This window comes from Jaculus jaculus, chromosome 11, assembly GCF_020740685.1.
Source record: "Jaculus jaculus isolate mJacJac1 chromosome 11, mJacJac1.mat.Y.cur, whole genome shotgun sequence".
In the NCBI taxonomy this organism is placed as follows: domain Eukaryota; kingdom Metazoa; phylum Chordata; class Mammalia; order Rodentia; family Dipodidae; genus Jaculus; species Jaculus jaculus.
The window spans coordinates 15,632,957-15,658,113 of NC_059112.1; the positions used below are offsets into that span (position 1 = coordinate 15,632,957).

The 25,157-nt window shown below is 43.2% G+C and overlaps 1 protein-coding gene across 1 annotated transcript in view; it reads left to right on the plus strand.

Annotated features, from left to right (window-relative positions):
• The window catches only part of Scfd2 (sec1 family domain containing 2), a 357,956-nt gene that overhangs the window by 28,747 nt on the left and 304,052 nt on the right, over window positions 1-25,157 (plus strand). Inside the window, exons 3-4 of the mRNA XM_004658696.2 lie at window positions 42-169; window positions 17,256-17,431. Coding sequence (XP_004658753.2) covers window positions 42-169; window positions 17,256-17,431 — 304 coding nt within the window. The remainder of the gene's footprint in view (window positions 1-41; window positions 170-17,255; window positions 17,432-25,157) is intronic.

The window sequence follows — 25,157 nt, forward strand, 5'->3', positions numbered from 1 at the left end:
AGCTCTTAGCTGTTTGGTTTTGTTTTGTGGTTCTACTGCAGTGACTCTTCTGGTAAAACCCTGTGGGAAGCCTTGCTGAGCTCCAGGCACAAGGAGGCCGTGATGGAAGTGCGGAGACACCTAGTGGAAGCAGCCAGCCGAGAACAGCTGCCCATCAAGATGAGTGTGGGTAAGCTTCCCATCCTCTCCCGGGCTGCCATCCTCCTCCTCTCCCTCCTGTCCCTCCTCTTCCTCCCCCTCCCTTCCCCGCAGGCTCTGAGGAAGCCCAGTAAGCAGGCTCCCAACCTCCCAGCCGCGGGCCTGCCTAGGCCGCAGAGTCTAGGTAAAAGAATGGAGTGCCCTGGTGAGGAGTAGAGAAGGAATATGTGCACATCTCCTTTGGGATGTAAAGTGACCGGTTTTCTTAGACTGAACTTGAAAGGGTTAGGAGAGCCCTTGCATACAAAGGGTAATTATCAATCCCAGCAGAGGTAGGAGGATCATGGTGAGTTTGAGGCCACCCTGAGACTACACAGTTAATTCCAGTTCAGCCTGGACCACAGTGAGACCCTACCTCGAAAAACCAAAAGAAGAAGAAGGAGGAGGAGGAGGGGGAGGGGGAGAGGGAGGAGGGGGAGGAGGAGGAGGAGAAGGAGAATTCTTTTATGTTCTTAATTGATCTAGAACTTAAAAAATTTGTGGCCCGAAACCCTCCCCTTAATTCTGTTTTACTCATAATGGTAAAACAGAATGATAGCATAGAGTTTCCTTTTCTTCCTAATGGTAGATGTGAGAGAGAACTTCTTTTGGCTTTGCATGACGGGCCGCTGTATCGGTGAAGCCGTCTGACAAGACGCACAGGCGCTGGCTGCACTCACATGCGGCGCGGCCGCTGACTGTCCAGTTACGGGGCGTGTGCTTTGTTCGCCAGGGAATCACATCCTTCGTTTTTCTTATTTATTCATATTTGGCTTTGACTCTGACATTAGAACATGGCTGCAAGGGAGTTTATGTTTAATTTAACTGCATTTTTCTTTTTAAAAATACCTTTTCTATTTATCTGCACACACACACACACACACACACACACACACACACACACACACACGAGAGGGGGTGGGATTGGCGTATCAGGTGCTCCCACCACTGCCAATGAACTCCAGATGCATGGGCCACCCTGTGCATCTGGCTTCACCTGGACACTGAGGTACTGAACCTTGGGATGCCAGACTTTGCAAGTAAGTGCCTTCAACTGCTGAGCCATCAATCCAGCCCACAGTTTTTTTTTTTTTTTTTTTTGAGGTAGGGTTTCACTCTAGCTTAGGCTGACCTGGAATTTACTGTGTAGTTTCAGGGTGGCCTTGAACTCACATCAATCCTCCTATCTCTGCCTCCCAAGTGCTGGGATTAAAGGCATGCGCCACCACACTCAGTTCTAGAATTTTTCTTCTGATTAAAAAGAGAAATCATGGAACTGATGCCTTAACTTTAGAAAAGAATTTTGGCTTTTTATTTTTTCTTTTGTTTCTAAAATGCATTAATAATTTAAAATACAGAAATATTTGAATATAGATGTTGAATCTGGTTAGTGAGTAGAATGTATTTCTGGAAATTTGTGAAAATTTATTTCTCTTAATAATGAGGCTTCTTTCTTGTAGTATGTTCTTTGGTATTTACTAAGCATTTGTGTATCCTAATGGATAGGAAAGCAGAAGTTCAATGCTTAAGTTCTTTAGAAAAATTTAAAAATTATTTTTATTTATTTTTGAGGAAAGAGAGAGAGAGAGAAAAACAAACAGATAATGGGCATGTTAGGGCCTCTTGCTATTGTAGTTGAACTCTAGATGTATGTGCCTCTTTGTGCATCTGGCTTTATGTGGGAATCAAGCCTGGAATAGAAGGCTTTGCAAGCAAGCACCAGTAGCTGCTGAGCCTTCTCCCCAGCCCTAAATTTTTTTTTCAAGGTAGGGTCTCCTTCTATCCCAAGCTGGTCTAGAATTCACTGTGTCGTCTCAGGGTGGCCTCGAACTCATGGCAGTCCCCCTATTTCTGCCTCCTGAGGGCTGGGATTAAAGGTGTGCACCACCATGTCCAGCCCTAACATTTTTTATTGAAAATTTTAATACGGAACATACTGTAACTTCACATTACTTTAGTTCTTGATTAATTTTGAGTACAAACATCAAGCTATCAAGATGTAATAGAAAATAATTTTGGAAGTAGAATAATATAGATGAACCTAGGTGGAGTCAAATTAAGGAATCACAATAGGAAAATACATAACTTTGAGTCATAACTTTGAGTGTCTTAGTGACTATAGATGGCAGCTTTAAGGAACATAATGATGACATAAAAAGTGAACATTACTAATGCTTATGGAGTTCTTACAAACTGCTTTATCTTGTCTTTATATGTGCTGTGTTATCTAATCGTTATAGTCCTTCTGTGTGATAGGAACTACTGATGTCACCCATTTTTTTCAGATAAGGAAACAGAAAAATTTGTTTTAGTTGCTACACATCTGATGAGGCGTAAGACTGGAATTCAAATGCAGGCATCTAATGCCAGGGAACATGCTTTTTATTTCTAAAATATCGCTGCTTCTATATAGTCAGTGTCAAGGCTTCTGTGTTGTTTTGGACTAGAAATAAAGTTGTTGCTTTGAGACCATTCTGGCATTTGACTATTTATTCTAGTTCCCAGTATTTTATCTTTTATCCTCCTTCCTCTCCTCTCCTCCCCTCTCCTCTCCTCCCCTCTCCTCCCCTCCCCTCCCCTCCCCTCCCCCTCCCCTCCCCTCCCCTCCCCTCCCCTCCCCTCCCCTCCCCTCCTCTCCTCTCCTCTCCTCTCGTCCCCTCTTCACTCTTCTTTCTCCTTTTCTCTCTACTTCCCTTACCTCTCTCCTGTACTTGGATTTTTGAAACAATCTCACCGTGTAGCCCAGGCTGTCCTTGAACTCAAGGTCATCTTTCCTCAGCTTCCTAAGTGCTGGGACTATAGGTGTGCGCCAGCACACTCACTTCCCTTCCTCCCAGTCCTAGATCTCCATTACCAAGGAGTGTTTGTAGCTTATGGAGTTCCTTATTCTTAAGTATGTTGAAAGAACTGATTCATCCCATTAATCCAAAAGAGCAGGAATGCACACAGGATCTTGATGAGAAGGTTAATTTATATTGTGTTTCATTGATACAGAACATAAATCAGCTTAAAAATATAAATCAGCTTTTATAGCTCATTGTAAGGACTCTTGAAACATTCTTAAGGAGCTATATCTTTAAAAAAATATCAGAGCCACATATATGTATGTAAAGACAACCCCATGAAAAATTTAAGTGTTTGGGTTTTCTATCAACTTCCCCCCACCCCCAAAAAAAGGACAGATAAATTTGTTATCTTTATCCTAAAACTCCAGACATGGGTGGGGGAGGGTGAGTGGGGGAGGAAAGAAACAGATGATTGTTAGCTAGATTAGCGTGTGCTCTGTCCTCGTGCCAAGTACAATTTAGTGAAAGATAACACAACCTGGCTACCCATTTCTGCTTTGTATCACTAGCCAGATTTTCTTGTGTGTCTCATTTCCGTATACAGCTGTGCAAGTGTGAACAGTAAGAAAAAGAACTAGAAGTTTTAAGTTTATAGAGACATTGATGATTGAAAACTGCCCACTGTACAGCTATCATTAAACAGTTGCATTGTAGTGTTGTAAATGGCTAAAATGCTTTTTTTCCCACCCTGGGAAAAGCAGCATTTTGAGCTATAAAATACTTTAAACTGCTCACTGCTCTCCATTTTACTGAAGTATAAATTTTTCTGTCTGCAGTAAAGGCTTCTGGTATTTTTGAGACATTAAACAGATTTTAATTCTAGACTGAGGGTTCTCTTGTGTTTAAAGTTAATGAAAGGGATTCCATGGTTGAAACCTCTGATCTTAAATATAAAATTTCTCAGCACAAGGTAAGTTCATATTAAAACATTATGAGCACCGATAGAAATAAACATCATTCTCTTAAATGATAAAAGTGTAATTGCTAAAACAAAGGAAAAATTTCATTTTATCATTGTTCATATAAACAGATGTCTCTTACTGAGAGCTTGTTATTAAATTGTCAGCTAAGGAGATATGTTCCAGAAAAGCAATTTTTAAAACACTGAAAGTGTATTGTATTTTTCCCACTAGCTTTCATAATGAAAAATGGATATTGAAAGTCAAAAATAAATAGACCCTAAGAAATCTATTATTTGACTCTGAAATGGCCACTCAGAGGAGGAATGGATAGAAGTTGCCCATCCCAAACTTGTAGAGAACTTTTCTCTGGGCACCATGGTGCTTCCTGGAGTCTCACAGCTTTCTTCTGCTCTTTGAAGACTGGACGTGTTCTCTGGTGTTAGATCCTGTAGGAGCTGATGTGAACGAACTTCTTCATGTACTGTCCTTTCTTTTGCAGCTAAACTTCTAGAATACGCCATTGGTGCTTGAGGTTTCTGTTTCTTCATCATTTTAATGCTTAGGACTCAAGTGCATTCTGTATACTAACACTTTCCTTCTGCAAATTTCCCTACACCACTAAATTTAAGGACAATCTTCTCAGTTGTTGCTTTTGACTTCCTTGTATTGTCCACTTCTAGCCTGTTCTGCTTTCATGTATATCTCTTGTTTTCTGTAAATTTAGGCTCTCCTGATTGTGATTGAGTACGAAATTAGTTTTATCTGCAAAAAAAAAAAAATCAGTTTTTTTTGCTTATTAGTCAAGCTTCATTTTATCCATAAATTAAAGAATATATCTATTTCCCAGAATTTAAAGGAGAATCAGAGCTGTGTGAGCAATATGGGTCATAATGTGAAGCAAATTAGAAATGATGTTTCCTGACCACAGTTCTCATTTATGGGAAGACCTAGAAGATGGTGTTCTTGATTACATTTCTTATTTATGGGAAAACCTATAAGATGGTGTTCCTGATCACATTTCTCGTTTGTGAGAAGATCTATTAGATTGTGTTCCTGACTGTATTTCTTGTTTATGGGAATATCTACAAGATGGTGTTCCTGACCACATTTCTTGTTTATGGGAAGATCCACAGATAGTGTTCCTGACCACATTCCTTGTCTATGAGGAAGTCTACAAGATGGTGTTCCTGACCACATTCCTTGTCTATGGGGAGATCTATAAGATGGTGTTCCTGACCACATTCCTTGTCTATGGGAAGATTCACAGATAGTGTTCCTAACCACATTCCTTGTCTATGGGAAGATCTACAAGATGGTGTTCCTGACCACATTCCTTGTCTATGGGGAGATCTACAAGATGGTGTTCCTGACCACATTCCTTGTCTATGGGGAGATCTATAAGATGGTGTTCTTGACCACATTCCTTGTCTATGGGAAGATTCACAGATAGTGTTCCTAACCACATTCCTTGTCTATGGGAAGATCTACAAGATGGTGTTCCTGACCACATTCCTTGTCTATGGGGAGATCTACAAGATGGTGTTCCTGACCACATTCCTTGTCTATGGGAAGATTCACAGATAGTGTTCCTAACCACATTCCTTGTCTATGGGAAGATCTACAAGATGGTGTTCCTGACCACATTCCTTGTCTATGGGAAGATCTACAAGATGGTGTTCCTGACCACATTCCTTGTCTATGGGGAGATCTACAAGATGGTGTTCCTGACCACATTCCTTGTCTATGGGAAGATCTACAGATAGTGTTCCTAACCACATTCCTTGTCTATGGGGAGATCTATAAGATGGTGTTCCTGACCACTTTTCTCATCTGTGGGAAGGTCTACAAGATGGTGTTCCTGACCACATTCCTTATCTATGGGGAGATCCACCAGATGGTATTCCTCACCACATTCCTTGTCTGTGGGAAGGTCTACAATATGGTGTTCCTGACCACATTCCTTATCTATGGGGAGATCCACCAGATGGTATTCCTCACCACATTCCTTGTCTGTGGGAAGATCTACAAGATGATGTTCCTTGTCTATGGGAAGGTCTACAAGATGGTGTTTCTGACCACATTCCTTGTCTATGGGAAGATCTATAAGATGACGTTCCTTGTCTATGGGAAGATCTACAAGATGGTGTTCCTGACCACATTCCTTGTCTATGGGAAGATATACTCAGAAACTAAAGTTTATTTGATGAAAGTGAATCAGTCCAAACAGATTGATTTAGATGAGCTCACTACCTTTATAGGAGTTGTATACATTCATCATTTCCTCTTCACTTGTCTTTTTCTAGGCTTTATGCTGAATATCTACATGCTAATAACAGCTTTTATACATAATTCAATATAGTTTTTCCATTTTTTAGTTTAGTTATGATTATGTTCCATTACTTCTTTCCCAACTCTGCTTACACCCCTCCTCTATGCCACAACATCTAGAAGTTTGTGGTCCCCCTTTTATAGAAAAAACTCAAGCTAAATTTCCAGACGGTAATCTGACCCATCGCACTGATACTAATAAACTTCTGGGCCATGCTGTGTACTTGTCACCACTGTCTCTTTTCCAGCTTAAAGGTGATGTGCTCATTCAACCTATGGTGTCTTTCCCATCTTTGTCATCATAGTTGTCTCTGGCTTCTCAGCACTCAATTGGCTCTGCTTTGTTAGCTTGCCTCTCAAGATGGGAAGTCCTGAGCTGAACCAAGATGCCATCTTGTCCTCCTTGTTTTGGTTGCTATATTTCTTTTAACCAAACCCCCAGATGAGATTAGTGATTTGTGTTTCCCACTATTCCCATGCTTACTGCCATTTCCCACTATGTGTATGTAGCAGATCCTTCTAGTTTTGAAGAACAGCATGGCTTTGAGCCTTGTGCTCATCCAGGTCTGGATGGAGAGTGGCTGTGTTTTGATCATGTTTATGTCTTTTGTCTTCATCATGGAGAATTTGTTTTTTGGATTAAGGGGAGCATGCATGCATACACGTACATGTAGGTGGGAGATGACTTAGTAGTTAAGGTGCTTGCCTGTGAAGTCTAAGGACTCAGGTTCAGTTCCCTAGGGCCCATGTAAGCCAGATGCACAAGGTGGAACATGCATCTGGAGTTCTTTTGCAGTGGTTAGAGGCCCTGGTGCACTCATTCTCTTTCTGTCTCTCAATCTCCCTCCCTCTCTCTGTCTCTAATAAATAAAAATTTAAAAAATTGACATATCTTATGATATGTTATAATTTATAAAAGACAAGAAAATCTAGGCAGCTCATAGGACCACATGTACTAATTAACTCATAATTGTTGTTTTAATGTTTTACCTATACCCCAATTTTGGGAAAAGGGAAGTGAAGTTTACTTTTTAAAAATTGAATAGCTATTTTTTTTTTTTTTTTTCTGAGGTAGGGTCTCACTCTAGCCCAGGCTGACATGGAATTAGTCTCAGTGTGGCCTTGAACTTACAGAGATCCTCCTACTTCTCTCCCGAGTGCTGAGGTTAAAGGTGTGCATCGTCACGCCAGGCTTTTTTTTTTTTTTTTTTTTTTTTTTTTTGAGGCAGGGTTTCACTCTAGTCCATGCTGACTTGGAATTCACTATGTAGTCTCAGGGTGGCCTTGAACTTGTGGTGATCCTCCTACCTCTGCCTCCCAAGTGCTGGAATTAAAGGCATGTGCCACCATACCCAGATTATTTATTTGACAGAGAAACAGGGATAGAGGGAGGGAGGGGGAGAGAGAGAGAGAGAGAGAGAGAATGGGCGCACCAGGGCTTCCATCCACTGCACATGAACTCCAAACTCATGTGCCCCCTTGTGCATCTGGCTAATGTGGGTCCTGGGGAATTGAAACTGGGTCCTTTAGTTTTGCAGGCAAACGCCTTAACGGCTAAGCCATCCCTCCAGCCCTAATTTTGTTTTAAACCAATGTAGTCGTGAAAGTTTTACATATTTTGCTCATTTAATGCTCCTAATAATCTTATGGGTTTGGTACTCACTTTCACTCCCATTTCCTAGGCCGAGATAACTGAGACATGGAGAGATTTCCCATACCATTTGAAACTCTCTTCATGACTCATCCTGTGGAAGGAGGGACTCTGTAGAGCCACACTCTTGCATTTCTACTGGTTCCCTGCTTGCTAGACCAGCATGGAGCACTGAGGGACTGTGGGACTGGATGGTAGGGCAAAGAAGCTACCTGCTGCTTCCTGTTGCTCCGGGGACTGTGCTGCGAGTGTCAGGCCAACAGCCTATAATGTCGCTTGTTTCCAGTGGTTAAGGAGTTGCAGTAGCTTGGCTAGGGAATGGTATCTTACCATATGTATCCACCAGTGTTACAGTGATGGCCGAGCCAGGACATGAAGGGATGCAGTGGTTATAAGTCTTAGGAGTGGGAGGTTCTATAGCAGTGGCTCTTACAAGATGACATAGCACAGTAGCAGCTTGACCATTGGGAGGGGACTGTCAAGGCACAATGTGAGCTCCTTTCCTGGAGCAAGTGGAGCATGAATCCCATTACAGGCAGCTCCCTAAGCTGAAGTGAGGACCAAGGAAGGCTTCGGGATTCTCTAGGAGTAAAGACTGCAACATGTGCAGCAATGACGGGGCCACCGCCTTCCTCCTGAAGACCTTCACCTTGCAGAAAGAGCCCTTCCTGGTATAGATGGGGTATGTTAGTTACTTTTCTTATTGCTTGGTCTAAATACCTGACCAAAGCAAAAAGGAAGGTCCACTGTTCTGCGTGCACTTTGAAGTCACAGTGCATTATGGTACAGAAGGTGTGGCAGGAGCTTGAGGCAGCTAATCACATTGCATCTCCAGTCAGGAAGCAGAGAGCGATGAGTTCTGGTACTCAGGTGGCTCTCTGCTTTTCTTCCAGTCCAGGGCGTCATCTCTATGGAATTGTGCAGCCCACAGCTAGGGTGGGTCTTCCCACCGTAATGAACCTAATCTAGAAAATCCTTCACAGTCATGCCCAGAGATTTGTCTACTAGCTGAATGTAAATCTGTTCAGCTGACACTTTTTTTTTTTTGAGATAGGGTCTCACGCTAGCTCAGGCTGACCTGGAATTCACTATGGAGTTCCAGGGTGGCCTTGAACTCACGGTGATTCTCCTACTTCTGTCTTCCGAGTGCTGGGATTAAAGGCATGTGCAGCACCATGCCCAGGCCAAGTTGACCCTTTTGACCATCACACAGGGGCAGGGGACAGCAGAGCCAAGGTGTTTCCTTCCCACCTCAGTGTGGCGATCCTGAGGTTTGTGTCTGTCACATCTTGCTGTCCTGTACTCCAGAGCTCTACTATAGTTGTAGTTATTTAATCATCACATAGGTTCTTTTGCTGGGAAAGGAGGAATATGAGTGGTAAGCACCCAGAGCAGCCATTTTGCTTAGTCATTTTTGAGTGCATTTTCCCCAGGAGGGATTCTGAACTTGAGCATTTTGGGCTGTACTTGGGAAACCTAAAGAGCATGGCATGGCAAGAAGGTCCACAAGTGCCAGTGGGAGTTTCTTTCTCTCAGAAGTTCTTTTCAAAACAGACATTCTATGCTGGTAGTGGTGGCGCACACCTGTAATTCCAGCACTCAGAGGCAGAGGTAGGAGGATTGCTGTGGGTTCAAGGCCACCCTGAGACTACAGAGTGAATTCCAGGTCTGAGGTAGAGTGAGACCCTACCTCGAGAAAAAACAAACAAAAAATCCCCCAAACAAACAAAAAACCCCAAAACAAAAACCCTCAGACATTCCTCTCTAAGTCAAAGTGGACCCGCAAAGGATATGATCCTCAGCAGCCTGGTATTCTGTCCGTGGATAACAGGGTTCTGTTCTTGTCATTGCTGTCTGCTGAGTTTATAAACACTGAGACAGCATGAAGTTAGCTTGGGAAGGCTGCATTTCCATGGCAAGGCAAGCCATGACTCTTTCTGGTGGCTTCATATTTCAGTTTTGTGTAACTTTAAGGATAGCTGTTTATTTTCTCTTGACCTGTAATTCTGTGGCAGTTAGCCTTTATTCTACACTAGCCTCAAAACAGCTCTTCTGGAAAATTTCTGAATTTAGGACATGTTGAACTGAATTGATTTATATAATTAAAATGCACTTTTCACATCAAGGCTCTTCTATTATTGTAATGCTTTAGAGCTCAAAAATTTATGTAATAAGAAACACATACTATTTAAAGGATATCCCAGAAAACCTTCTTCTGTATTTATGGTGTTATAAAAATGGACATCAATTCACAGCTGGGTTTTATCCAAGTTTACTATTCAAATGGCTGTCTATACTGCCCTTCACATCCCCTGGGAGAGGATTTATAATGTCTTCTCTCTCTTTCCCTTTAATAACTGGGTTCAATCTCTAACAGTCATCATGACTAGGAAATGTTTTTCTCATGTCTGACTTAAATCTCTCCATCTGCACATTAACCATACTTTTCTACCCTTTGACCTCAATTGAGGTGGGAAGCAGGCAGTTACTATTACTCTCCTGTGACTTTATCTGTTGAAAGACAAAGCTTTACCCATTGCACAAATCAATTGATAGTAATAAAGTCAGATTTCCCAGAGAAAAATAAACATCTGTCCATTCTACATGAAACAGCTATTACTTTGCTTCAGAATCAAGGGTGTTCAAAAAGTAACACTAGAACAAGCTTGTATAAAAGTCAAATGACCACATATGGAAAACGAAAAGTGAATACACAATACTCCCTTTCTTTTATTACTACCATCTTGCTTTTCAAAGTAACTTTAAATTTATTTATTTGAGAGAGAGAGAAGTAGAGAGGAAGAATGGGAATGCCAGAACCTCTAGCCACTGCAAATGAATTCCAGACTCATGTGCCACCTTGTGCATCTGGCTTTACGTGGGTATTGGAGAATCAAACCTGGGTCCTTAGGCTTCGCAGACAAGTGCCTTAACCACTACACCATCTCTCCAGCCCTCAAAGGAATTTTTTTTTTTTTTTTTGGTTTATCAAGGTAGGGTCTCACTCTAGTCCAGGTTGACCTGGAATTCACTATGGAGTCTCAGGGTGACCTCAAACTCACAGCGATCCTCCTACCTGTGCCTCCCAAGTGTTGGGATTACAGGCGTGCACCACCACACCTGGCAGCCTCAAAGTAATTTTAAATAACTAAATTACATCTTTTCTTCCAAGAATTTTTCTATGTAACTAGGTAAGAAAGTAAATAAATAAACAAATGAACAAGAGGAGAAATAAAATTTAGGTGTATATTAATAGCTATGCCATTTGGCTTCCATGGCAATTTTTCCCCTTGCTCTTATAAGAGTATTGACTACCCAGCATAAAATATTATCATTGAAACTTAGTTTGTAGTTGTGCTTCCTTGGAACGTCATGTGTGTTAAAAATATGTTAAGTTCAATCAGATTTGATGTGTATGAGGATATTGTACAGCAAGGAAAATGGTTAGTCACAATCCACCAAAGTTAAGTATTCACCTACTTTCACTGCATGTCTATCTACCAGAAATGAGAGCTCATGCCTACCAAAGACATGCATTAGACATATTAGAAAACTCATAGCATTATTATAACGGCTCAGACTATAAAACACAAGTTTGCTTCAATAATAGAATGGATATGGAAACAGGCATATCATATGAAGTCATAAACACAGCTTTTTTTAAAAAAAAAATCTGGTGCCTGTGAGGTATTTATTTATATTTATTTAAGAGAGAGACACAGAGGGAATTGTCCAGCCTGGGCCTCCAGCCACTGCAAGTAAACTCCAGACACATGTGCCACCATGTGCATCTGGCTTACATGGGTCCTGGGGAGTCGAACCTAGGTCCTCTGGCTTTGCAGGCAAGTACCTTAACTGCAAAGCCATCCATCCAGCCCCTAAACACAGCTTTTTGATGGTGAAGAAATGGAACCAGACACAAAAGAGTGCAGTGATAAGCCAGTTGCAAAAGCAGAGAAGGAAACGGCCTGTCACGTTAGATCTAAGTCATGGTCTCCTTTTCAGGGATTGTTGTCTGCATGAGCATATAGGAAGTCTTGCATTCTGCATGAAGGCTGACCTTGAACTGGGAGGTGGCCACCTGGACAGACATGGAAAATGATTTGAACTCTTTGCTTATGGTTCGTGTGCTGTGCTGTCTGCACGTTTTATTCCTCACTTGCCGTTTACATGTTACCTATGGTTTTTGAGTTTGCAGTGTCCCGTGGTCCTCTGTACTGGTGAATCCTTTCACATACTCAAAGCAAATCCTTTTATGGGGTAGGGGATGGATCATTCCTTTTTCTCTGTCATTCCCCTTCTGCCTTCCAGAAATTTATACTCCATTAAAGAAAAAAAAAATACGTAACAATAGTTTTATTGTGTAAAAATTGACAGATTTCAATTGTTGTGGTATCTCTGTGGCTTCTTTGTTTCTTGGCACAGCTACATATACTTACATCTCCCAGCTGGAAGCTTCACCCAGGTTATGTTTTAATAGGCATGGATCATTTTCACTTGGGTATGCAGTTTCTTTTTGGAATGATGAAAATATTCTGAAATTACATAGCAGTGATCATAGTATAACTCTGTGAATATATCAAACAAAACTCATTGAATTGTACATTTGGGTAAATTTTATGGTAGAGGAGTTATATTTCAACAAACTATTACTAAAAAAACCTCTTATAAACTAAAGATATCATTGTGGAAATAAAACACTTGAAAAGTTTAAAGATAAGTCAAGATAATATCCTGTAATGCAAGGAGAAAGAGAAGAACATTTAGAAGATGGTGAGGAAGGAAAGAAAAGGCAAGGTGCCAAGAAAGAAAAAGCCGGGGCTTGAGGACCTGCTGTATGTTCAGGGTGGACTCTTGAGCCAATTTTATATTCCTTACAAAATTCTCCACATACAAAATTTTGGCTCTCTATGCAAACCATTGACATAATATTCAAAGTTTTCTCTAACGGTCTACTAGTGAATAGTTTCATAAAGTAGACTTGCCTCATTGGTCTATTTTTCCTTTATATGCATTCCTGAAAACCTTGTGCTTTGCAAAAATATCAAGGCAAAAAGAACAATTTACTCAGCAACAGCCCATTCCAAAAAAAAAAAAAAAAATCTGCATGCTGGAGAGATGACTTATTAGTTAAGGTGCTTGTCTGTGAAGCCTAAGGACCCAGGTTTGATACCCAGGACCCACCTGAGGCAGATTGCACAAGGTGGTACATACATCTGGACCTTGATTGCAGTGGTTGGAAGCCCTGGTGTGCCCATTCTTTCTCTCTCTCTCTTTTTTTAAAATTTTTATTTATTTATTTGAGAGCGACAGACACAGAGAGAAAGACAGATAGAGGGAGAGAGAGAGAACAGGCGCACCAGGGCTTCCAGCCTCTGCAAATGAACTCCAGACGCGTGCGCCCCCTTGTGCATCTGGCTAACGTGGGACCTGGGGAACCGAGCCTCGAACCGGGCTCCTTAAGCTTCACAGGCAAGCACTTAACCGCTAAGCCATCTCTCCAGCCCCCATTCTTTCTCTATGTGTTTGTCTTTCTATCTCTATCACTCTCTGTTTCTCCCTCTTTCTCAAATAAATAAAGAAATAAATGAATGAATAAATAAATAGATAGATAAAAAGTTGTCCAGCGTCGTGGCGCATGCCTTTAATCCTAGTACTTGCGAGGCAGAGGTAGGAGGATCACCATGAGTTCGAGGCCACCCTGAGACTACATAGTGAATTCCAGGTCAGCCTAAGCTAGAGTGAGACCCTACCTCGAAAAACAAACAAACAAAAAAATAAATAATAAAAAAATAATTAAAAGCAAAATAATTTAAAAAAATCTATGTGCTGGGGAGATGGCTCAGTGCTTCAAGGCACTTGTTTGCAAAACCTGAAGGCCTGGGTTTGATTCCCCAGTACTCATGTAAAGCCACATGCACAAAGTGGAGCGTCATCTAGAGTTTGCTTACAAGGGTAGGAGGCCATGGTGCCTCATTCTCTCTCTCTGTCCATCTCTTTGCCTCAATAAGTAAGTAACAACTTAAAAATCTATGCAAATGAGAACATTAACAAAAAGAATAATTTTGATAAAATACTAGTACAATTAAAAAGACAGTCAATTTCTCCTCATAAATGGTTCAGCAGATTTAGGACTTGATATGAGGACCAGAATTGAAGGTGACCCCTTGAGAAGAGGTGGAAGGAGTGGAGCCTGTTGAGTTTTGAGGCCACTGAAGAGAGAGCAGAGTTCTGAGGAGGAGGAGGAGAAAGAGGTAGAGGAAGAAAAAGAGGAGGAGGAGCAGGGGAGGAACGGGCACTTTCTGTAGCACCAGCTCCTTTAGTGCTGCTCAGCCGTGTTCATCTACTTTTATTTTCCAAATCTATACTTTTCCCTCACGAGCTTACTGTATTTTATGAAGTTCTTTAACATGTTGAATTGGTGATTGATAAAGCTTACGGGTCTTCTCTAAGCAAAGTTATGAACAGCTCTTTTTCTCCCTTTAAAGCAAACTAAATAAGAAAAATAAAACATAATAGCTTTTCTTACTTGAAAACTGCTTTTCAGATGTCAGAGGGTCACTTTTCAAAAAGTTGCCATAGGTCATTGCAGTCGTGATATAAAGTAACTTGTTTCATGGCTCCTAAAAGTGTCTTGCAAAGCCTTCTGGGCTGACATTTTTAAATCACCGTGTAAATCTGCCTGACAAGTTTTTCTTTTTTTCCTGGAAAGTGAGGTATGGATAAACGTTCTGTCCATTACTTGTTCAACACCTGGCGCTAGCTGCTTGCTGTTTTAGTTGACGTGATCTAGTGAGCTTTATTGAAGTCATTAATCTCATGGTAGTCAATTAGTTGATTTCCTTTTTTTTTTTTTGTAAGGCTATGAATAAATTTTGAAAATGTCATATACAAGCCTATGTTTTAGAGCATCTGTGTGAAATACTCTCTTACTGAGTTCCAAGGAGTATGTGTCATTAATTTTCTTTTTTCCTGGGGAGACATGAATAGACATTTCTTCACCCTGGACAGGGCACAGACAACAGGACCACAGTATGATTGTACCAGAGCACAACTGGACAAACCAATGAGTTTATTGGGGTAACTTACAGAGCACAGGTGAGGGGTCACTTAAGGAATGATTAAAAGGCAACTGAGTCATCAGGAATACCACCTCAGCCTTGGTGAAGGAGTGCTGCGTCCCTAGAGCTCACTCCACAAGTGGCTGGCAGCTCCCCTGGTTAGAAAGTGCCTCCCCAGCATTGTTCACGCTTCTGTAATCTCGTGTGTGTGTGGGGGGGGGGGGAGGGGGTGGAGCTGGGGGGGGGAATCTAGTGAATCTCTGTTTCCTGGGATTTGTGAGTTGTTTACCTCCTGAATCTTATGAGCCTTCTCCTTCAAGAGGGAATGATTTAATTTGGAGGAAATTACTCTCCAATAGTATATCATTCCAGTTAGAAACAAGATCTACTTTTTTTCATTTTTGGTTTTTCAAGGTAGGGTCTTGCTCTAGCCCAGGCTGGCTTGGAATTCACTATGTAAATCTCAGGTTGGCCTCCAACTCACAGTGATCCTCCTACCTCAGCCTTCTGTTTGCTGGAATTAAAGGCGTGCACCACCCTGCCTAGCCTCAGATCTGATTTTATGTCATAGTTGCTGACATGTAAGTGGCATGTGTGTGTAAGAAAAGTAGCTACTGTGCAAAGGGGACAGGTTCATTGCTACTGTCAGTTTAGAGTGCTGTTGTATTTCCTATTCTAAAATACACTACTTGCTCCGATAGAGGGTCTGTGAGAAAAGTCCTTGAAACCCAAACCCTGAGGCAGTTCATGTTTGAATTTGGCAAACCAAACTGAGAAAGATAATTATTAAATTATTATATTTTTTTAGGGAAGTATAAAACTAAGGGAAGAAAAAAAATGATATGCCCAGATGATCTGAGAGCCCATGGAGGAAACATGAAAGGAGATTTAGAGAAAAAAGGAGAGAAAGTACAGAGAGCTTCTGCCATGTGGAGGGCAGAGGGGTTCAGGGGGCTCTCTCCCTTCTTGCCTAGCTAGGTCGAGAGGAGGGGAGACTTACCAGAACTTGGAGGTTCAAGAGTGGTGAACGGGAAGCCCAGAGAGAGGCCTGTGCCCTATTTGTAACCTTATTATGGTGGCTCAGGTGAACCAAAGAGACAGCTGATTGGTCTAAGATAGAGGCTGTTCTGGGGCCTGAGCTCAGCCAACAACAATGTCAGGAATAGATTTGAATTCCAGGAAAGGAGACCTCCTAGATCACATCAACAGGTGTAAGGAACTCCTCTAGGCAAGAGATAAGGAGAGGCTAGATGCTTCTCTGATCTCTGAAAAAGAGCAGACTGTAGCAGCAAGCCCAAAGACATTCCTCCCTTTTATTTTCAGAGGCCCAGTCACCCTAAGTGCCTAAAAAACTACCGAACTCCCTCTCACTCCTTTAGATGACATACCTTTTGTGGGAGGTGGTGGTACCCACTTATAGACAGAGTACATGCACACACAATTAGAACTCCTGCCACTGTGCTTCTTGGATTCCTGTTTCATATGTCATAGATAGCTATTCTAAGTTGAACTCAACATATATTTGTTTGTTTATATTTATTTATTTATTTGAGAGTGACAGACAGAGAGAGAAAGGTGAGGCGGGGGGCGGGGGAGAGAGAGAGAGAGAGAGAGAGAGAGAATGGGTGCACTAGGGCCTCCAGCCACTGCAAACGAACTCCAGATGCATGCACCACCTTGTGCATCTGGTTAAGTGGATACTGGAAAATTGAGCCTTGAACTGGAATCCTTAGGCTTCACAGGCAAGCGCTTTACCACTAAGGCAACTCTCCAGCCCTCAACACACACACACATTTTAAAATTATTTTTATTTATTTATTTGAGGAGAAAAAGAGGTGGGGGGGTAGATAGAGAGAGAGAGAGAGAGAGAGAGAGAGAGAGAATGTATGAGCCAGGGCATGCAGCCACTGTAAACAAACTCCAGACACACATGCCACCTTGTGCATCTGGCTTATATGGGTCCTGGGACATCAAACCAGTCCTTTAGCTTTGCAGACAAGCACTTAACTGCTAAGACATCTCTCCAGCCCTTATTTGTAGATCTTTATTTGAATTTGAAATTATCAACTGAGCCCTACTGATTAGTATGGACTCCTTACCTTCAACATTCAACTGGATAGAGATGAAGTTTACTGTGGTCCCTACATTGCTGGAAGGAACACAGGAGCTTCGGGAATTTGCACGTCAGCTCTGGAGCTCTGTGCAAACATGAGAGAGGTGTTGTTCATAGCATGTTCTCATCGTTTAGGAACATGGGAGGGAGCACTGACTAGTTCTCATGTTTCTCCAGGGAGAGTCACACCAGGGCAGCTCATGTCCTATATTCAGCTTTTCAAGAACAACCTCCAAGCTCTGACCAATCACTGTGGGCTCCTACAGCTTGGGCTGGCCACAGTCCAGACTCTGAAACATCCACAGACCACCAAGTGGGACAACTTTCTGGCATTTGAAAGGCTCCTTCTACAGGTATGTTGCTATGGAAACATTTTGTATGTTAATTACTGAAGTTTTGACTTCCAGGGGAAAACTTTGATATTGATTACATTTAGTAATAAATGATATGTTGACATGTACCTGGCATCAAAATCTGTAAGTGCTACCCAGCTAACATTGAGGAAGAACATTTTCCTCACTTATTTAATTTTTATTTTTTGAGGTAGGGTCTCACTCTAACCCAGGCTGACTTGGAGTTTACTATATAGTCTCATGGCAATCCTCTTATGCAGTCTCAAGCTGGCCTCAAACTCACAGCAATCCTCCTACCTCTGCCTTCCAAGTGCTGGGATTAAAGCCGTGTGCCAACACTCCAGGTTTTAATTTTGTGTGTGTGCATGTGTGTGCATGTGCGTGCGTGTGTGTTTGTCATGTTTGGCTTCCCAATCCTGACAATGTTTTTTTGAGCACTTAACTAATTTTTGAAAACCTCTTTTCAATTTTACGCCAACTTGACCATTCTTGATCTTTATGATGTCCTTATTTGGTTCCCGATACTTTTCCTGTGAAGTACTGGGTGCATTTCTTCTGATCTTACACAGTCTATAACCCTTAAGTGCCGCAGAGCGCATGCCTGAGGGGGTGCTTAGCTTAGCAGCAGAAGATGAAGGGAGGGGCTGTGTGTAGTGTTTAGACAGAGCCCTGTGTGTGGGACAGGAACTTCCATAGTTAATAAAATATATTTACAGGAACCTTTAAAAATGTGTGTTTTGGGGCTGGAGAGATGGCTTAGCGGGAAAGCGCTTGCCTGTGAAGTGTAAGGACCCCGGTTCGAGGCTCGATTTCCCAGGACCCACATAAGCCGGATGCACAAGGTGGCTCACACATCTGGAGTTCTTTTGCAGTGGCTGGAGGCCCTGACACGCCCGTTCTCTATCTATCTGCCTCTTTGTTGCTCTCAAAAAAATAAAATATGTGTATTTTATATTATAAATTATAAAGTATTTAAGTATCATAAAGTATTTTTACTTTTACTTAAGAGGTAATCATAGCTGTATTATTTACTTTTATTTTTATTTTTGTTTTTCGAGGTAGGGTTTTGCTCTAGCCTACGCTAACCTGGAATACACTATGTAGCCTCAGGGAGGCCTCGAACTCACAGTGATCCTTCTACCTCTGCCTTCTGAGTGCTGGGATTAAAGGCGTGAGCCACCATGCCCAGCTGCTTTTAGTTTTTTTTTTCTAAATATTTATTTTTATTTTATTATTTTTTGTTTATGAGAAAGACAGAGAGGGAGAGAGAGAGAATGGGCATGCCAGGACCTCTAGCCACTGCAAATGAACTCCAGATGCATGTGCCACTATGTGCATCTGGCTTATATGGGTTCTGGGGAATCGAACATGGGTCCTTAGGCTTCACAAGAAAGCACTTTGAGTGCTAAGCCATTTCTCCAGCCCTAAATATTTTTGTACAAATATTGCCTTTTCAGTTTTCTTTAAATTGTTCATTTTTATAATTTGCTTAAAGCATTTTAATCTATTGAATCAGAGAAAAACTGTATGAATTCTCAATGTGTTACAGTTAAATGTACAGATACCTTTGGTTTACATTTGCCTGATTTATTTATTTCATATTTATAGTAGTATAAATAATCAACAATTGGGTCATTTAAAACTATAATCTCCTGAATGTTGACATTTTCTGATGGAGGTATTCTAAAATGTCTCATAATAAATTGACCAGTTAGCCTGTAAGTCCATATTGACATCAGAGTTCTACCAGTGTCCTAGGGTTCAGTCTAGCTTCCTCCTGTTCCACAGTTTTTCTTCCTCACCACTTCCTCTGTGGTGAGGCCACATAGACGGTGTCTGCCACCCTGCTGAGATCACACAGACGGTGTCTGCCACCCTGCTGAGACCTCCTACTCAGTGTCCTTCTGTCTTTGCTAGAGCTCACTTGTCCCGAGCATGTGAGCGCTGTCCACCAGTGGCACAGGTGCCCTCCCCCCTCCACTTCAGCTGCCACCCCATGCCCCACAACACCACCATGCCGCAGACCCCTCCTCGCTGCACAGGGTTCTTCCCTCCCCTCTCTGGACGTCCTCACTTCATCAGGCTCTAACACTCTCTGTGGGGTGCCGTGGCCTGCACCTCACAGATTCTTCGTGATCCTCACAACTCCCTGTGTGGATGTTCGCCCTGATAAGGCTGACACTCTGTCCAGGGACATGTGAGTCCATGGCTGTTGCAGTCAGGTTCACTTTGCTAGCAGAAATCACCTGACCTAGAGCAGCTTGTGAGAAAAAAGGTTTATTTTGGCTTACAGACTAGAGGGGAAGCTCCATGATGGCAGGGAAAATGGCAAGAGAAAGCTGACTATAACACCCATAAGCCCGCCCCTAGAAAATACACTGTCTCCAGGAGATACTTATTCCCAAATCCCCACCAGCTGGGAACTAAGCATTCTGAACACCTCATTTTATGGGGGACACCTGAATCAGGCCACAACAATGGCTACAGCTACACCCCTCTGTGGACACCATCACCTGATGGGCTCTGACACTGACGGCTCCTCCACATAGGTCTTTCATGATCTGACACTGACGGCTCTTCCACATAGATCCTTAGTGACTCTGACACTGACGGCTCCCCCACATAGATCCTTCGTGATCTGACACTGACGGCTCCCCCACATAGATCCTTCATGATCTGACACTGACGGCTCCTCCACATAGATCCTTCATGATCTGACACTGATGGCTCCTCCATATAGGTCTTTCATGATCTTGACACTGACGGCTCCTCCCCATAGATCCTTCATGATCTGACACTGACGGCTCCCCCACATAGATCCTTCGTGATCTGACACTGACGGCTCCCCCATATAGATCCTTCGTGATCTGACACTGACGGCTCCTCCCCATAGATCCTTCGTGATCTGACACTGACGGCTCCTCCACATAGATCCTTCGTGATCTGACACTGACGGCTCCTCCACATAGATCCTTCGTGATCTGACACTGACGGCTATAGATCCTTCGTGATCTGACACTGATGGCTCCTCCCCATAGATCCTTCGTGATCTGACACTGATGGCTCTTCCACATAGATCCTTCGTGATCTGACACTGATGGCTCTTCCACATAGATCCTTAGTGACTCTGACACTGACGGCTCCGCATGTAGATCCTTCATGATTTGACACTGACGGCTCCTCCGCATAGATCCTTCATGATCTGACACTGACGGCTCCTCCACATAGATCCTTCGTGATCTGACACTGACGGCTCCTCCACATAGATCCTTTGTGATCTGACACTGACAGATCCTCCACATAGATCCTTCGTGATCTGACACTGACGGCTCCTCCACATAGGTCCTTCGTGACTCTGACACTGACGGCTCCTCCACATAGATCCTTCGTGATCTGACACTGACAGATCCTCCACATAGATCCTTCGTGATCTGACACTGACGGCTCCTCCACATAGATCCTTCGTGATCTGACACTGATGGCTCCTCCGCATAGATCCTTCGTGATCTGACACTGAAGGCTCCTCCGCATAGATCCTTCGTGATCTGACACTGACGGCTCCTCCACATAGATCCTTCGTGATGTGACACTGACGGCTCCTCCGCAAAGATCCTTCGTGATCTGACACTGACGGCTCCTACCCATAGGTCCTTCGTGACTCTGACACTGACGGCTCCTCCACATAGATCCTTCGTGATCTGACACTGACGGTTCCTCCACATAGATCCTTCGTGATGTGACACTGACGGCTCCTCCGCATAGATCCTTCGTGATCTGACACTGACGGCTCCTACCCATAGGTCCTTCGTGACTCTGACACTGACGGCTCCTCCACATAGATCCTTCGTGATCTGACACTGACAGAACCTCCACATAGATCCTTCGTGATCTGACACTGACGGCTCCTCCGCATAGATCCTTCATGATCTGACACTGACGGCTCCTCCGCATAGATCCTTCGTGATCTGACACTGACGGCTCCTCCCCATAGATCCTTCGTGATCTGACACTGACGGCTCCTCCACATAGATCCTTCGTGATCTGACACTGACAGATCCTCCACATAGATCCTTCGTGATCTGACACTGACGGCTCCTCCGCATAGATCCTTCGTGATCTGACACTGACGGCTCCTCCGCATAGACCCTTCGTGATCTGACACTGACGGCTCCTCCCCATAGACCCTTCGTGATCTGACACTGACGGCTCCTCCGCATAGATCCTTCGTGATCTGACACTGACGGCTCCTCCGCATAGATCCTTCGTGATCTGACACTGACGGCTCCTCCGCATAGATCCTTCGTGATCTGACACTGACGGCTCCTCCGCATAGATCCTTCGTGATCTGACACTGACGGCTCCTCCGCATACATCCTTCGTGATCTGACACTGACGGCTCCTCCCCATAGATCCTTCGTGATCTGACACTGACGGCTCCTCCGCATAGATCCTTCGTGATCTGACACTGACGGCTCCTCCGCATAGATCCTTCGTGATCTGACACTGACGGCTCCTCCGCATAGATCCTTCGTGATCTGACACTGACGGCTCCTCCGCATAGATCCTTCGTGATCTGACACTGACGGCTCCTCCGCATAGATCCTTCGTGATCTGACACTGACGGCTCCTCCCCATAGATCCTTCGTGATCTGACACTGACGGCTCCTCCACATAGATCCTTCTTGATCTGACACTGACGGCTCCTCCCCATAGATCCTTCGTGATCTGACACTGACGGCTCCTCCACATAGATCCTTCGTGATCTGACACTGACGGCTCCTCCCCATAGATCCTTCGTGATCTGACACTGACGGCTCCTCCACATAGATCCTTCGTGATCTGACACTGACGGATCCTCCACATAGATCCTTCGCGATCTGACACTGACGGCTCCTCCACATAGGTCCTTCGCGATCTGACACTGACGGCTCCTCCACGTAGGTCCTTCGTGATCTGACACTGACGGCTCCTCCACGTAGATCCTTCGTGATCTGACACTGACGGCTTCTCCACATAGATCCTTCATGATCTGACACTGACGGCTCCTCCACATTGATCCTTGTGATGTGACACTGACGGCTCCTCCACATAGATCCTTCGTGATCTGACACTGACGGCTCCTCCACATAGATTCTTCGTGACTCTGACACTGACGGCTCCTCCACATAGATCCTTCGTGATGTGACACTGATGGCTCCTCCATATAGATCCTTCGTGATGTGACACTGACGGCTCCTCCACATAGATCCTTCCTGATCTGACACTGATGGCTCCTCCACATAGATCCTTCGTGATCTGACACTGACGGCTCCTCCCCATAGATCCTTTGTGATCTGACACTGACGGCTCCTCCACATAGATCCTTCGTGATCTGACACTGATGGCCCTCCACCTAGATACTTTGTGACTCTTACAGCTCCAGGGTGGTTGCTGTCTCCCCTTCCGCCCCGCAGCCTTTCTCTGTCTCAGGGTGACCTCTTCATTCTGCTGCCTCACTTCCTCCCTCTGAGCCCCGTGTTTGGCCCCAAGGTCTCCTATTCACCCCCCTGGACACTCCTGTGGACACTTCCTCACTTTGCTCAGGTTCACATAGCCTGCACTGGGCCTGTGCCCATCTTCCATGTGGATGTCCCTGCAGCCCTCGGGATTGAACAATCCATGCTAGGACCTCCCTCCTGAGCACGATTGACTCATCATGGGTTGTGGTGCTGACAGCCTGCACAGGGCTTCCTGGCTTTCCTATGGACATCCTCTTTACCTAATGATGGGCTCTAAGTCACTGTGGCAACCTTCATGTGCCCTGCCCTGCCCTGAGACAAGAGTAGCTGCACTTCAGGATTCACAGTGAATTACAGCATCTCAGAACGAGACTAGACAGAGTTTTTCTCCTAAGGATGGTAATCTGTCAGTATACCAGAGGTTTCTAAAGAAAGTTGTCAAAATATTAATTCTGTCATCTGCCACCTTCTATTTATAATTAACTATCAGAATCTTTCAGCATATTAGGTTGTTAGACATGATCAGCAAATAGAAAATGAATAAAAAGACTGGGGAAAGATGTAAACATTTAAAGTATTAAAATGCTATTCTATTTATTTATTTTTAGGCAGGGTTTCACTCTAGCTCAGGCTGACCTTCAATTTACTATATAATTTCAGGGTGGCCTTGAACAATATATATATATATATTCAGGGTGAACAAATATATATATATATGGAGAGAGAGAGAGAGAGAGAGAGAGAGAGAGGGAGAGAGAGAGAGAGAGTGAGTTACACTCTTTGCATCCTCTGAATTTGTGCTTTGATGAGTTTTGAGTCTCCTCAGTATCTACCACCCTCTCCCTGGAGGAGTTTCTCAGGCTGGCAGTGAGAGCAGCACTCATGTTTAATTCCCTGCTTCCTCTATAATGTTTTCTGGGCCCTGGCAGATGTGACAGATGACATGTCTCAGGCTAGACAGTTGGCTGTTTTTTCTTATTGTATTGATGGATCTTGTTCTTTCCCATTTTTTACTGCCATTTGTCAAAACAGCAAATTCTCCAACCAAGAGGAAGAGCAGCATGGATTAAAAAGGCTTAAACATTTAAATGGCTTTTTACTGGGCCTACCCTCTCTTCTTAGCCAAAGAACACTGGGAGCTTCTTTCTAGAGTCTATGACCTTCCTAGCCATAGGATTTAGGTCTTGGTTCTCAGTACCAGCTATGAATTCCCTTCAATTGAGTGGCTGTCATAATCTAATCAGAGAGCAGATGATTAAGCCCATAGCCTGTGTGCCACTATGGCACAGGTGTGTACGTCTTGCCCAGATAGTTGATCTTTTTTTTTTTTTTTTTGTTACTGTTTTTTGTTTTCCAAGGTAGGGTGTCACTCTAGCCCAGGCTGACCTGGAATTCACTATGGAGTCTCAGGGTGGCCTCGAACTAGTGGTGATCCTCCTACCTCTGCCTCCCAAGTGCTGCGAGTGAAGCTGTGCACCACCACACCCGGAAGCTGCTTGACTCTGTAGCTTGTGGGATTCTCTGCTTGGTCACACTGTTGGTGACCATTATCCCAACCGCTTACCAGGTACTCTCCAGCACTGTGGAGGCTCGTCTGCAGGGAATGGCTTCCTTCTCTGTCCAGTGGGATAACTTTTTGGACATCATTTCCTCATGGTAGAAACTTTCTAAATTCTTCCATTTAGCTATTTGAAATCTACAATAAATTAGTGTTACCTTTATACTATATACTATACTATGTCCAATATATACTGTCCTTATCCTATGGTGCAAAAACACACTACCACGCTATAACTTCTTACTATTTAATGTTATCTATGATCATCCTACCATGTAACAAGGCACACAGGAATTTTATTTATTTATTTATTTATTTATTTATTTATTTATTTATTTATTTATTTATTAGAGAGAAAGAGGCAGAGAGAGAGAGAGAGAGAGAGAGAGAAAGGGAGAGAATGGATATGACAGGGCCTCCAGCCACTGCACATAAACTCCAGATGCTTATATGGGTGATGGAGAGTCGAACCAGGATCTTTTGGCTTTTCAAGGAAAAGGCATTAGTCACTAAGCCATCTCTCCAGCCCAGGAGTTTTTTTTTTTTTCTTCTATTTATCTTTGTTTTCTTTCAGTGTATAGATTACTTAGTTTGTAGTTACAGAGATGAAGATTTTCTTTTGTATAATGTAGTAAGAGTGTTTATTTCCTTATCTAAATTTGAATATGGC